Source organism: Pseudorca crassidens, chromosome 20 (assembly GCF_039906515.1).
Source record: "Pseudorca crassidens isolate mPseCra1 chromosome 20, mPseCra1.hap1, whole genome shotgun sequence".
Classification (NCBI taxonomy): Eukaryota; Metazoa; Chordata; class Mammalia; order Artiodactyla; family Delphinidae; genus Pseudorca; species Pseudorca crassidens.
The window spans coordinates 8,891,989-8,906,084 of NC_090315.1; the positions used below are offsets into that span (position 1 = coordinate 8,891,989).

General features: G+C 55.0%; 1 protein-coding gene across 2 annotated transcripts; it reads right to left on the reverse strand.

Moving 5' to 3' along the window:
* Positions 1-45: 45 nt before the first annotated feature.
* Positions 46-14,080, reverse strand: RUVBL2 (RuvB like AAA ATPase 2). 2 transcript variants are annotated; one of them, XM_067721195.1, is made up of 15 exons: positions 13,734-14,080; positions 10,733-10,787; positions 9,110-9,165; positions 8,661-8,802; positions 6,695-6,824; positions 6,473-6,539; positions 5,488-5,594; positions 5,309-5,402; positions 4,792-4,915; positions 4,363-4,457; positions 4,148-4,266; positions 1,500-1,619; positions 983-1,112; positions 270-384; positions 46-156 (listed from the first exon to the last, which is right to left on the reverse strand). In XM_067721195.1, the coding sequence occupies exons 1-15, from the start codon at positions 13,746-13,748 to the stop codon at positions 131-133; spliced, it is 1,395 nt and encodes a 464-aa protein (XP_067577296.1). In that variant the 5' UTR covers positions 13,749-14,080; the 3' UTR covers positions 46-130. The 2 variants fall into 2 exon arrangements, with proteins under 2 accessions (XP_067577296.1, XP_067577297.1); XM_067721196.1 differs by lacking the exons at positions 9,110-9,165; positions 13,734-14,080.
* Between the last annotated feature and the right edge of the window lie 16 nt (positions 14,081-14,096).

Sequence of the window (14,096 nt, forward strand, 5' to 3'; positions counted from 1 at the left end):
GTGTGCCTGTGTACGTGCACACGCACACACAACACACACAATAGGTCCAGTTTCAGAACCATTTTATACAAAGTCACAGTGTCAGAACTCTGGGAGAAAATGGGGAAGCGGGGGTGAAGGTGATATCAGCTCAGGAGGTGTCCATGGTTTCACCTTCTGTCGGGAGAAGGAAGGACACATGGTCAGTGTGGCCCCGAGGGCAGGGCCTGAGCTCTCCAGGCTGGGCTCCCTCCTCCCTCTCTGGGGCAGGCGGGGAGGGGGACACTCACTGAGCTCATTGAAGAGGAAGGCGTCCTGGTACTCCTTCATGTACTGCGTGGAGCGCGACTCATCCAGGAAGAGCGAGTAGACCCGCTTGATGTCATCCACCTGTACCTCGGTGCCCTGATAGGGGAATTGAGACCTCAGTGGGGCCCCTCCCAGGAGGTGGGTCAGGGTGAGGACTCTGGGGCCAGGTCGCCTGGATTCAAATCCTGCCGTGGCCACCTCGTGGCTGTGGGCCCCACCTCCCCACCGCTCAGTTTCTTTTTTTGTTTGTTTTTTTGCGGTACGTGGGCCTCTCACTGTTGTGGCCTCTCCCGGTGCGGAGCACAGGCTCCGGACGCGCAGGCTCAGCAGCCATGGATCATGGGCCCAGCCGCTCCATGGCACGTGGGATCTTCCCGGACCGGGGCATGAACCCGCATCCCCTGCATCGGCAGGCGGACTCTCAACCACTGCGCCACCAGGGAAGCCCCCCCACCCCTCAGTTTCTTCATCTGTAAAATGGACTTAACGGCATCAACTTGCAGCCAATAGATATTTACTCAGCACCTCCCGTGTGTCAGGCTGGGAGCCACAGAAATTAACCCGAGAGACCAAAGTCCCCTGCCTTTGAAAATTTGGGTTCTGAGACTAAATGCAACTGCCCAGGGAAAGCCCTGGGAGTAGTAGCATGTCCTCCACTCGCTCATCTGACCCCTGGGCAGACGCAGCCGCTGACCTTGCGTTTCCGGCACACCAGGCTGGCGGCCGTGATGAGCTGGATGGCGTAGCGCAGCGAGGTCTCCAGCCCAATGCGGGTCAGCACTGTGTAGGCGTCCTCACTCATCTCCACGTCTTCCTCCTCACACCTGCGGGCAGGGGGCGTAGGTGGCATTCAGCCAGGGCCATGGCACTGCTGGACCTCTGGGATACACGTGGAGTCCACGTCCTCAGATGCACAGAAGAGCCACCGAGGCACAGGCTGGGCCCAAACCTTGGGCCTCCTGAGCCTCTCCCTTCCAGGGCTCTTTCCACAAGGTCAGTCACCGGCACAACCCCTCCCTTCTCCAAAGAGCATCCTCCCATCATAGGCCACTGCTTGGATGCCCAGCCCAGTCCTGCTTCTGGCAGGCCCAGTGACCTCCCCCTCAGACCTCAGTGTTGCCACGTGTCAAACAGGGTGGACACCAGCCCTGCCTCTCAGGCCTGCAGCCTGGTCCTGCCCTGGAAGGCCAGGGGGGCCCCCCCACCCGCACCGAATGCGGAGGATCTGCTTTGTGTCTTTCTCGCTGTAGGGAGAGGTCGAGACGATAAGCAGGCGGTCCAGCAGGTCAATGGGGATGCCGTGGGGGCTCTGGTAGCTGGTGCCCCGGATCCTGGGGAGAAGGGGGAAGGGAAGCTGTCAGGGTGATGCTCTTAGAACCTGGCTCTCCATTCCCTCTACTCAGAACATCCCACCCCTACCAACCCCCTCGGCCACAGCCCGCTCACTGGACCAAATACCGGTTAGCCTTCAGCTCCGCGCTGGTGTCACTGCCCGATGGCGCAGCCACCCCCTGACTGCATCAATCCCCCTGGAGCTGAGCTGGTTTTAGCTAGATATCTGTGCCCAGGATTACTGGATCAAGGTCCCACTCCTCTGCTTGACACAGGGCTCCACAAGGGATGCAACTGTGCCGGTCCTGTCCCCGGCTGCACCTGGCCCAGCACAAGGCCCGGCACGTGGTGCTAGGAAACAGCAGATTCCAATTATTCATGGTAGCTGCGTTCTACAAAGTGGAGGCGAACACTCAATTAGCAAATACAGGGTTAGGCTCTTGTGAGCCTCTGGTCACAATTTTTGGCAACCAACCAATAGATAGCCCGGTTTCAGGTTAAAGACACCTTATTCAATATATATTATTGACTTATTCATGCTGAACTCATAGCCAATAGCACTTGAACTCGTGCCTGAAGGAAGCTCATCTAACACATGTGTTTTCTCTGTACGGCACATCCCTGCCTTCTTGCGCTTAGCAACACTGGACAGCTGGGGGCCATTTCAAACAGCAAAATGACCAGGAACAAAAAGCATACAATGTGACAAATGTCGCACTAAACAGATCAGGAAAAGGACACTTATTTACAGCACGTGAACTGAAACTAGGAGGCAAAGCACTGCCTGCTTTGACCCTCGCCTGGACGGTCTGCCATGGGCGATTCAATTTTTTCCTGCTCTGCACACGCTTGTGAATGACCGCCAAAGTGTGATGGATACCAATTTGGAGGCTACAAATCAACTGTAGCGAGTAAGCAGATCCACGAATACGGAATCTGCAGAGGAATGACTGCATTTGCTGCCCCTCATAGGAGACACCCCTGTTCCCACAGCCTGACCTGCAGCTGCTACAAACATGCTCTCAGCTGGTCTCAATCAACCCTGTCATCTGGATACCAAATTCTGGCCCTGCCACCTTCTACGTGTGACCTTGGGCAAGTTACCAGGCCTTGCTGTCCCCATCTTTAAAACGGGGCTGAGAGAATTCCCTGGTGGTACGGGTGGTTAGGACTCCACGCTTCCATTGCAGGGGGCATGGGTTTGATCCTTGATTGGGGAACTAAGATCCTGCAAGCTGTGACGCATTGCCAAAAAAATAATAAAAAAAATAAAGCAGGGCTGAGACAATATTACCTCCCGAGATTCTTTTGAGGGGGCCGAGCAGTTCATCCTGGAAAAGGGCCAAGCACAGAGCCAAGGACAACCTGCCTGCTGCCCCTGGTAGCCATGCCCCTGTCTTCCCTGCACTACAGCTGGCACAAGGCTGCTGCCCTGGAGGTGCTGGTCCCTGGGCTACCATGCAGCCAGGTGCTGCCACACACCTGAGCAGCCCTGGGTAATGGGTCCAGGTGGCCATGCTGAGTGCAGCCTTTGGGCCCCAGCCTCTTGCGGGCTCTCTGCCCTCCACTTTCTTCTCCCTTCCTGTGGACTCTTGAAACGTAGATGAGGTGGGGAAGAGCCAGCAGGGAGGACATGGCACAGCGACACCCTAGGGCAGAGGTTCCCAAGCTTTATGGCGTCTGGTACCCTTCATGTCTCAGGAATTTTTCCATGGTATCCTTAGGTCAAGAGAAATACTAAGCTTCGTTCCCTTTATTTCTATTAAGCAGTTAGGTATAAGCAACTTAATTGTAGTAGTTTCTGCAGCGTCCAAAACATGTCACTGTGCATCCCTTAAAACCTTAAAACATCCCACAGGGGCTTTCCTGGTGGCACAGTGGTTAAGAATCTGCCTGCCAATGCAGGGGACATGGGTTCGAGCCCTTGTCCGGGAAGATCCCACATGCCACGGAGCAACTAAGCCCATGCACCACAACTACTGAGCCTGCGTTCTACAGCCTGGCTCCACAACTACTGAGCCCGCATGCCTAGAGCCCATGCTCTGCAACAAGAGAAGCCACCATAATGAAAAGCCCGTGCACCGCAACTAAGACTTGTTCCCGCTTGCCGCAACTAGAGAAAGCCTGCGCACAGCAACGAAGACCCAGTGCAGCCAAAAATTAAAAAAAAACAAAAAACAAAAAAACATCCCACAGCACTCCTGTGTTCTCTGCAGTACCCTGGGGTGCCTTGGCACACAGTTTGGGAACTGGAGCCTTAAGGGCTACCGGAACAAGAAAACAGAAAGAACATGGCACCTGGACTTCCTTGTGGAGCAGAGTTGCCCACCAGCCCTGACCAGCCACCTACTTTAGTTTGAGGGGAAAGTACACTGTCTTGCCTGGGCCACAGAGCTTGGGAATAGCCAAGCCCACCCCTCCCTAACGAGGTGCTCACCAAACGTGCCCTGATTACCCAGTGACCGTTCCCACCACCCAGAGGTCCCCGTTCTCCCCAGGGGCCTCTGAGGGGCCGGCAGTGGCTCACCGGGTGATGCCGCGGTTGGTGGCCATGATGAGGACAGGCGCCATGTCACTCTCCAGGGCCCGGTTGAGGAACGAGAAGCTCTCAATGTCCAGCATGTGGACCTCGTCGATAAATAGCACCTGGGGGTCAGGGGAGCGGATGTCAAACCCACCTCCTGTGTCCCCTCTTCTCCCCCACCGCAACGTCACCTGCCGTGGCCCCGTCCCGGTACTCACGCCGGGGATGATCTCCGCCTTGCCTTCCTCCCGCCACTCGGCCACCTTGGCATTGATCTGCTCTCGGACTTCTGACTTGATCTCCCCTGTGTCACCTGTGGGAGGCGGGGTGTCAGAGACAAGACAGGGATCCAGGGCCGGAGGGTGGACCAAGATGCAGAAGGATGGGACGCCAGGGACAGAGGGAAGAGAGACCAAGCCCCTGGAGTGGCAGCACGACGGGAGGGCCAGGGAGTCGGAGATGTCCCAGAGAGGCAACACAGGGGGAGAGACGAACCACACTGACAGATGGAGAACAGGAGTCAGAGAACAGGGATGGGGGAAGAGGGGAAAAGCCATCGTCACGGGGGGGTCGTACTGGTGGATGGGAGAGGGAGAGGGGAGCTGCCAGGCCCCCCGGGGCGGGGGGAGACGAAGGCTGGGCCTCACCTGAGAAGAGGGCCAGGAAGCCCTGGGTGCGGGAGTTGATGACGTCAATCTCGTGCAGGGACACCGTGTGCACCACCTCCTTGCGTTTCTGGAGCTCCCCGTCTGGGCACTGCACGAACTTGGTCTATGGGGCCGGGGTGGGGTTCGGTGTGGACAAGGGCAGAAAAGAGCATGAAGGGGGGGCCCAAGGGGCCGTCTGAGGGAGACTGGGGCTCCCTGGAATGGAACTAAGAATCCAGATGGGGGTCACCCAGAAACCCCAGGCCCAAGGGGTAGTCAAGACCAGGGCAGTCAACAGCACTGAAGGATATGGGGGTTCCTGGAGGACCCCGGAAACCATGAGCCAAGTGCCAAGCTGAGGGACCCCAGCTGTCCTAGAGGGTACAGTGAAGAACCAGGAGTACCAGGGACATGGGGTTGGGGTGACAGGAGGATCCAGACCCTGTAGGCCCTGGGGTGATAGAGGAGAGAGAAACATCCTGGTGCCTGACCGAGGGGACCTGGAGCCCTGGCCCACCTGGGAGCCCATGGCGTCATAGTCTCGAGCGCGTGTGAACGAGCGTCCCAGCTTGGAGATCTTGCCCGTGGCCTTGTCAATGGTGATCACATCCCTGCAGGGGATGAAGGGTGGGGGTGAGGAAAGGAAGGGCCAGAGCTCCCCTACCCTGACCACCTGGTGCGGACCCCACTGCTCACCCAGCCTGGACCTTGTCCTTGGTCAGGGACTCGATCATCTTAGTGCCCAGGTCGTATATGGTCTCCATCTCTGTGGTCTTGAGGGTTAGCTTGCCCACCTTGGAGCCCTGAGGGGTGACATGCCAGGCAAGGGCCTCAGAGACGGGCCCAATGTCTCCCTAACACAGCTACAGAACAAGCATGACATGGGGCAGCTTTGGGGGCTTGACGAAGATATCCATTGTCACAACTGCAGTGACAGCTTCCTGGGTGCATGTGTGTCAAAGTCTAACATCTTGTAAACCTTCAAGGGCGTGGCTTATTGGCTGTCAACTGCACATTAATAAAGCTATTATTAAAAATCCAGTAAAGAAACAAACAAAAACCTAAAAGACAAAATCTATAAAAACAACAGGGACCTAAGGTCTCACAGAATGGCCAAAGGGGCCCCACTCCAAAGGGGTAACACTCCTTTTCTATACCCAAATGAAAGGCGGTTTTTGTCGATCACAAACCCAGAAGAACTCAGCTAAACACAACTAAGAAAACAAAAAATGCCACGCCCCTCCCCACGAGATAAGCTAAGAAAACAAAATGCCACGCCTCTCCTCACAAGATGAACAGTCACCAAGTCTGGGCTTTTCCCAGCATATTGGAGTCTCTCCTGTTTCCTGGAATTGTTTCCATAGTGAGGTGCTTCCTTTGTAGGGACAGGTGGCAGCATAAAAGGACTGGGATTGGGGTGGGAGTTAAAGCGAGTTTTGGTTGTTCATTTTTAAAGGGAGGATGTATCCACGGATTTCTGCTGTAATCAAAATCTAATTTAAAGAACTATCTGGAGAATAGCTTTCCCTATATTTAAAGATTCTCCTACCATGTTTTTAAAATTCAAAATTTAATTGCAATGGATGAGACTAATTTAGGAGGCTGTTCACAGGTGTTAAAAGTGCAGGTTGACCTCCACCCTCCAGCCTCGGGGGTAGACTAGACTCGGGAGCAGACTCACCGTGCCCGTTGCTGGCCGATCAATCTGGATCTCCACCACCTCCCCTTCGATAATCTCAGTCTCCTCCCTGGGCAGAGAACAGATCTAAGGAGAGAGCCTGAGGCCTGGGCCCTCAGGAACTGCCAACTCCCGTGAGCCCTTGGGTGCAGGATGAGCTGGCCAGGGCCGGGGGTAGGGGGGACGTCCCAAGGCCGCTGGGACCTGGCATCACACCCTGCTTACTTGATGCGCACACCGATGGAGCGCCGGAAGGCCTGTGTCAGCGCCTCTGTTTTGCTCATCTCCAGGGAGAAGATCTCACTGCCGGCGATGGCTGTGAACGGAGTGTCAGGGCCCAGGGCCTGTGCCATGCCTGGGAAGGAGGGGAGGCAGCCTGGGTAGGTGGGGGCAGCCCTGGCACCAGGTCCCCAATACCCGCTCTGTGGCAAACCAGCTCTTCTCCCTCCTCAGGCAGGAGAGCAGGAGAGAGGGGCAGGGTGCTGAGGGGCAGACAAGGAGACGCAGAGAAGGCAGGGGACAGAGGGCCGCATGGGGAGGATCAGAACCCTGCGCTGCCCAGAGGGCAAACCTTGACTCTGTAATCTTGCCAAGCCTTCCTCCTAACCGCTAAGAGCTGTTTAGCCTCAGGGCTTGGGGGTGATGAGCAGGGGTGGAGACAAGGGGCTGAAATTGAAGGTAAGAGAGTCAGACTGTGTAGGTTTGAATCCCGGCTCCAGGGCTTAGCACCGGGTGACCTTGAGAAGTCTGCTCCCCAAGGCGGTTTGCCCCTCTGTGTAATGGGACCGATAACATGACAAGCACTGGCACGGGATGGCACCCTGCACAGGAGCGATTACGAGGGCAGGCAGGGATACACTGGTGCTCAACCATGACTCCGTCACGGTCTGGAACCAGCACAGGGACGGGCCTCCTCTATGGCTTGGGGCCTGGAGCTGGCTGGTAGACAGCGGGGCCATTCCTGCCGTCACTCCAAGCGCTGAGCCCCTCTGCCAGCTCCCCTTCCTGAGGGCTCTGCCCAGCTCTGAGCCAAGTCTCCCGGACAGGAAGTCACCGAACCCTCCTGACCAGTGTGAGCTGGGAACTCTCCTTGGTCCCCTTTACAGATGTGTGTCACACTCTGTGCCTGGGTGTCCTGCTCCCTACCGTCTGTCCAGGAGACTCCCAGACATCCTACAAGTCTTAGTTCAGGTTCTGACTCACCTGGGAAGTCTCTCCCGACAACCGCCACCCCGTTTTCTCTCCCCACCACCCCTCATCGGAGGTAGAAGCCTCCTCTGTTCATCACCCTGGACGGTACCGTGTCCACGAACACCTCCCCCAGGCCGGAAACTTCTTAAAGTCAGGATTTTGGTCTTAATCATCTTAGTGTCTGCAGTGTCTGGTCCAGGGCCTGGCACACCAGGGTACCCGAATGAGTGCTACTTTATCTTAACTGCAGACCTAGCTATTACCTTGATTCTCACTGCCTGGCCCCACAGTCAAGGCACAAACGTGGGAATGAGTGGGAAGAGAGGAGAGTCCAGGAAAGCTTCAATGAGGAAAAGATGCCTGGGTAGGGTTTTGAAGGATGAATAGGAGCTCAACAAGGATGAGGGACAGTTGTGAGTAAAAAGATCTTAAATCACTAATGCATTGCAAAAGAGACTGCTGGCTGTCTACGCAATGCCCATCTTTCCCATCTTCCTTTGTTCCAGAACCCCCATTTTATTAGGGTAGCAGTGATCCCAATTAAAATATTAAAATAAGTTTTAATGTCTCACTGTCTTGTGCAGCAGAGTGTAGCCATTAAGTTCTAGTCAATAAAATATAAGCAAGAGAGTGTGGGAGTCCCAAGACAGCTGCTTAAAGGGAGCTACCTCTTGGAGGTACACCCTCATTGCAATTCCTCTTTCTCCTTCTTCCCATATGGAGTATGGATGGGAAGGCTGGAGCGTAGGCCATCTTCTTGCAACATGAGGTGACCCTGACATGGAAGCAAGTGATGTGGAGGCAGGAAGGTAGGAGCCTTCACTGTTCAACAAGGCTGAATTGGCCTACATTCAGATTATTCTATGGGAGAGAATAAACCCATAGTGTTTAAGGCACTGCCATTTTGAGCTGTTAGACATGGCTGAACCCCAACCCTGACTTACACGGTAGGGATCATCTGGCAAGGCCAGAAGAGATCCTGCCCTGAGAGGTGTCTTACCCATGGCAATGGCCGTCTTCCCAGTACCCGGCTGGCCGGCGATGAGGACCGCCCGGCCGGCGATCTTCCCTTCCCGGATCATCTCTAGCACCACGCCAGCTGCCCTCCGGGCTGCCAGCTGGCCCACCATGCCCTGGGAAGCCTGGGGGTGGGAGGTGACAGAGCACACAAGGTGACTTCCTCCTGGGCTACTACTGCATTTCTACCACCTCCAGGCTGATGAGATCAAACAGGACATGTTGGCAGGGACTTCAGAAAAAAGCCAAAAAAGCCTTTTCCACCCCCATTTTTTAAAGACCGATAAAACTGCACATGCGGCTGAATTTTATAAATACAGCACAAAGGTCTGGAAGATCATAACGCAGTCCCCATATTCCCCACAGCCCTGGGTCCCCTCTGCCCGAGGCCCCCATGGAGCAGCCTTCCCACCCCGGCCCCCTGGGCTCTACCTGCCGTGGCTCCAAGGCATCGTCTAGCCCCAGCCCCCGGATATGGGAGTGAGCGCCTGTGTGTGGGGAAAGAACCAGAAGACACGGTTACCAGCCAGCTCGTGTCGACGTGTGGCCTGAGGGGCTTCCCCGCCGAGCCCTGGTTTCCTCCTCGGGCACAGGGGCACCTCGATTCCCCACCTCACTGGGAGGATGGCCGGACATGGTAAATGCTCAGTAAATAAGAACGGCTCTTAGGCTACGTGGTGGCCTGAGTGACCTCCCAGGTTCTAATCTCATTCCATGTAACTCTGAGAACAAGAGTCTCAGCTATTATCACCCTGGATCATGGCCAGGGCTCAATAATCGCCCCCAGGCCCTCATTGACATGGAGGCGAGGAGGAGTTCAGAGAGGTTAGGTCCCTTGCCCAAGACCACACGGCCAGTGAGAGGTGAAGACGCAGGATTCCAATGCTTTACACTAGACCAGGGCTGGGCAAACTACAGCCTGTGGGTGGGCACTTGTTTTTGTAAATAAAGTTTTATTGGCACACAGCCACATCCATTCGTTCACATACCATCTGGGGGTGCTCTCGCATTGCTGCAGCAGAATTGATTACTTTCAACAGAGAAGATTTACTATCTGGCACTTTAAGGAAAGATGTGTCAACCCCTGTGCTGGCCTGTAGGTAGGCTGAGGGCAGGGACTGGGTGCAGCTAGAGTCTCCTGGGTCCTCAGCTCCCAGCAGGGCTGGCCCTTGATAGCTAAGTGCTTTACCTTATTGTATCTTATGTCAACTGAGGAGGTGAACTACTCTCCCACCATTTTGCAGGTAAGGAAACTGAGGCACAGAGAGCAACTAGCCCCTCACTACACGGCTCAGAAGTGGCACCCAGCAGCGTGCTTCCAGAACCCAGGTTCATAGCCAGCAGCCCTTTACTGCCTCTTCTGGAAGCTCTGAATGAATGAATGTGAACAAATAAGTGTAGTCTCCTCCTTGCAAGTCAGGCTCTTTGCAAAGGCTGCACCCTGCTGTTGCCACTACAGCCCAACTTCCTGGTCCCAGGTGAGCTGGGACCAGGGGCTTCCCTGCTCTGAGTCTTGGTCACCTCAGCTAAAAATGGGATGACAGTCACAAGAGGCACCTTGTGGGGCTACTGTAAGGATTTGAGGGATGCAAACTCATATTCAACAGTTATCTGTGGAGCGTCTGGTCTGCCAGGGCCTGTGCTGGGGACACCGCTAGGAAGGAGACAGACCAGGTCCCTGCCCTCAAAGAGATGATGCGTGTGCCTGGTGTTTGGGACAGTCAGTGCAGGGCCAACCCCAGTCAGCACTCAGCAAATATCCACCTTCACGATTTCCAAGCAGGATGCTGGGGCATCAGGGAGCCCCGCCAGGGAAGCCAAGCCAGCAGCAGTACCGCCTGGGGTTGAGGCCTGGCATGGTCTACCCCACCCCCACCCCCAGCCATCTGACCTGCTCTGGAACTCAGGAACCTCCCTCCTTAGATAGCAGGGACGGGGGATGGTGGGATGGTGTGCAGGCCGACTCCCTCTTGGGGGCCCTGGGTAAGCTGGCTCTGTCAGGGGTACAGGGGGCAGGCAGGGGCTAGGTCCTATTCCTGACCCACGCTCACTCACCGATACGCTCAATCCTCGTCACGTCGCGGATCTCTGGGACCTTGGTTGTGGCTGTCTGGGGTTGGAGGAAGACGCATCAGTAAGAGCCTTTGCGGTCCCAGCTTTCAACAACCCCTCCTCTGTCCCTCCTGCCCGCCTCCCACAAGACAGTCCTTTCCACTCCTCCCCACAGACAGGCTGGCATCCCAAACACCAGATCCTCCTCAGCTGTCACCCACTAGGGCTGGTGGGTTGACCCCATTATACCGTCAGTCCCAGGAAGCCAAGGACTGTGTCTGTCTCGTTCACAGCCCCGTGCCCAGGGCTGGGCCCATGTTTGGTGCCCAGGAATTATTTGCTGAAGGAAGAAGTTCTCCCTGTCCCCCAGAGCTGCAAGGACAGATGCAGAGTGGGCATTAACTTGGACGTGTTCTGGCCCCCCTTGCGCCTCGCTGCCCCAGCTCTCTGTCACTAAGCCTTTGCATGTGCAGGTCCCTGGTCTGGCCTGCTCTCCCCACCCCCCTCACTGAATCAGATCAAGCGTCACTCATTAAGGGAGGCCCTCCCTGACCTCAGCCCCTGCCCGGCTAGTTCTAGGGTCTCTGGATATCCAGAGAGAAGGAAGGGCCTCTTTTGGGAGTCTGATCTCACACTCACAAGGTAGACTGTTGGATCAATGTTCTTGGCTCCAATGGATGTGAGTGCCATGAAGGGCACAGCCCACAACTCACTGGTCTCCCTTGGGGCTCAGTGTTTGGAGTTTGAATGAATGACGCCCTGAAGTGCTGCGTTCACTCAACAAGCAGGAACTGAGGTCTCCTGTGTCCTCAGCTTTCCAAAGAGCAAAGTCAGACATTATCCCTTCTCACGTGGGGGAGAGAGATGAGTAAACACCGCCTGGGACAATTCAAGAACCGAATGGAGATCCACTCAGATATTCATGGCAGTGTTATTTATAACCAAGAGGTGGAAAAAACCCAAAACATCCATCAACGGATAGATAAACAAAATATGGGGTAGCCATAAAACGGAATATTATTCAGCCATTAAAAGGGATGAAGGGACTTCCCTGGTGGCGCAGTGGTTAAGAATCCGCCTGCCAATGCAGGAGACACGGGTTCAAGCCCTGGTCCGGGAAGATCCCACATGTCGCAGAGCAACTAAGCCTGTGCACCACAACTACTGAGCCTGCGCTCTAGAGCCCGCGAGCCACAACTACTGAAGCCCGTGCGCTTAGAGCCCATGCTCCGCAACAAGAGAAGCCACTGCAACAAGAAGCCCGCGCACCGCAATGAAGAGTAGCCCCCGCTCACCGCAACTAAAGAAAGCCCACGCACAGCAATGAAGACCCAACGCAGCATACAATTCTTAAAAATAAAAAAAAGACCCAACGCAGCCAAAAAAATAAATAAATTTATATAAATAAGTAAATAATATTTCTTTTAAAAAAGGGATGAAATTCTGATCCATGCTACAACGTGGATGAACCTTGAAAACATTATGCTGAGTGAAAGAAGCCAGACACAAAAGGTCACATGTTGTATGCTTCCGTTTATATGAAATATCCAGAATAAATAAATCTAGAGACACAAAGTAGATTAGAGGTTGCCTGGGGTGAATAAAGAAAGGGAGGCCTAAGAAGCCAGCACGCTGACCCAGCTCCTTGGCCACCTGCCCCCAACCCTCTTCCTCCTCACAGGTCTCCTAACCAGAATGAGAGGAGATGCAGGCATCCAACCCAAGGAAAACCCTCCTCTCTCTGGAACCAAGAGTTCAGACTTCCTGACCGTGGCATGGTCACAAGCCTCCTCCCTTGCTGTTTGTGAACTCTCCCACTTACTCCTCCTCATAGGAGGTTGGTCACTGCCCCTAAACCCCTATCAGAAGATTGAGAACATACTCTCACCCACCCCTATACAGCCTATCAGACTCTACTCGAGACAAAAAATACACATTGGTCCAGGAATCCCAACATAAACTGACCTGCCTCGCACAAAACCTTTCCTTTCACCATAAGCCTCTCTTACCCCGCGCTGCCTGCTGATCCCATGGAAACAAAACTGAGCTACCATCCCCTCATACTCCCAATACTTCATCCACACCCATGCAGACTGGGTCTCAGGAGTGTGGCCACTGCCCTTTCCTCTTCCGCTTCCCCATCCACCCCCTTTGCCATGACAACAGAAACACTCACAAGTCGCCCCTCAGGCACCAGTTAACTCTCATCCCGACCCTAGCCCCATCTTGACTGGGGTCACCATGGGAACCGAGGCATCTGGAAGCCACGTCCAACCGCCAAGCTACGGCTACATCCCTTCTTCATTTAGATGTTTCTCAGAAAAGTACTAGGTGCCTGGCCCAGTGTACCTGGTCTCTCCTTTATGGAGTTCACATGCATACATTCAAGTGCTAACTTATTGAGCATCCACGTTGGGCATGTCCTGATGAAATGCTGGGAATATGAAAATGGCTAAAACAATCCCATGACAAGTTCCTAAGCCTCTGTGCCCCCGGCCCTTTCCGCTCTCTACTGACACCCTCTGGGTTCTCAACACTCTCTCTTTTGGCTCAAGACTCAATAAGCAACTCCACGATCTGAAGCGCATTGGGCAGGTCCCCGCCTGTGTTTCTCCCTTGTACTCAGGTACTATTCACACCATCAACAACCCAAGACTGCTGGATGGCTTGGAGCCCAAGACACTACAACCCTCATCAGACTTTAAGGCAAAGGACTGGAGAACTGGCCACTACTTGCGCCCAGAGGATTGGAAGTTGGAGTTCCTAGAAGATGATGGAGTCAGATTTGACCACTGAGACCGTAAGTATTCACTTGAACCCAGGATGCCGGTATCCTAGTCCCTTCTTTTTTCCTCCCTCAGATCCAGAAGCCCGGGCCCCCAGCTCCCTCCTTCCTCAGAACCAGGAGTCCAGGCCCCCAGCCTCCTCTCCGCTAAGATCCAAGAGTCCCCGTCCAGCCCCCTCCTCCTTGAGACTCCTTAGCCCTCCGCACGCCGACACTCACCACGGTTGCCATCATGCTCACCAACCGCCAATATCCTAGCGGAAACGGAAACGCGCTGGGAACGAGGCGTTCTGGCCCCTCTAGACTGCCAGGTCCTCCAAATATCTCGGTGGTTCTCCTGGTGGGGCGCGGCGTCACTTTTCAGGGCGCGGCGTCACTTTTCAGGCCCCGCCCATCCAGGCTGCTCTGGAAGATGAGTTCCCAGAACTCCGGAGTCCATTCCCCACGCCTCGTGGCTCCTCCTCCTTTTACCCAGGCCTCCTTACTAAGGCCGATTGCAAAATTCTTAACACTTCTTTGGGCAACCACACGTCCCCCACGCCTCCTTTCCTCCTTATCCACCGTCTTCCCTCCCCCGTCAAT

Excerpts from the sequence above, each read along its gene's own strand:
- RUVBL2 (XM_067721195.1), bottom strand. Across the intron at positions 6,540-6,694 it reads TCCATCGGTGTGCGCATCAA|GGAGGAGACTGAGATTATCG; the intron begins GTAAGCAGGGTG and ends TTCTCTGCCCAG. Across the intron at positions 5,403-5,487 it reads AAGGACAAGGTCCAGGCTGG|GGATGTGATCACCATTGACA; the intron begins GTGAGCAGTGGG and ends CATCCCCTGCAG.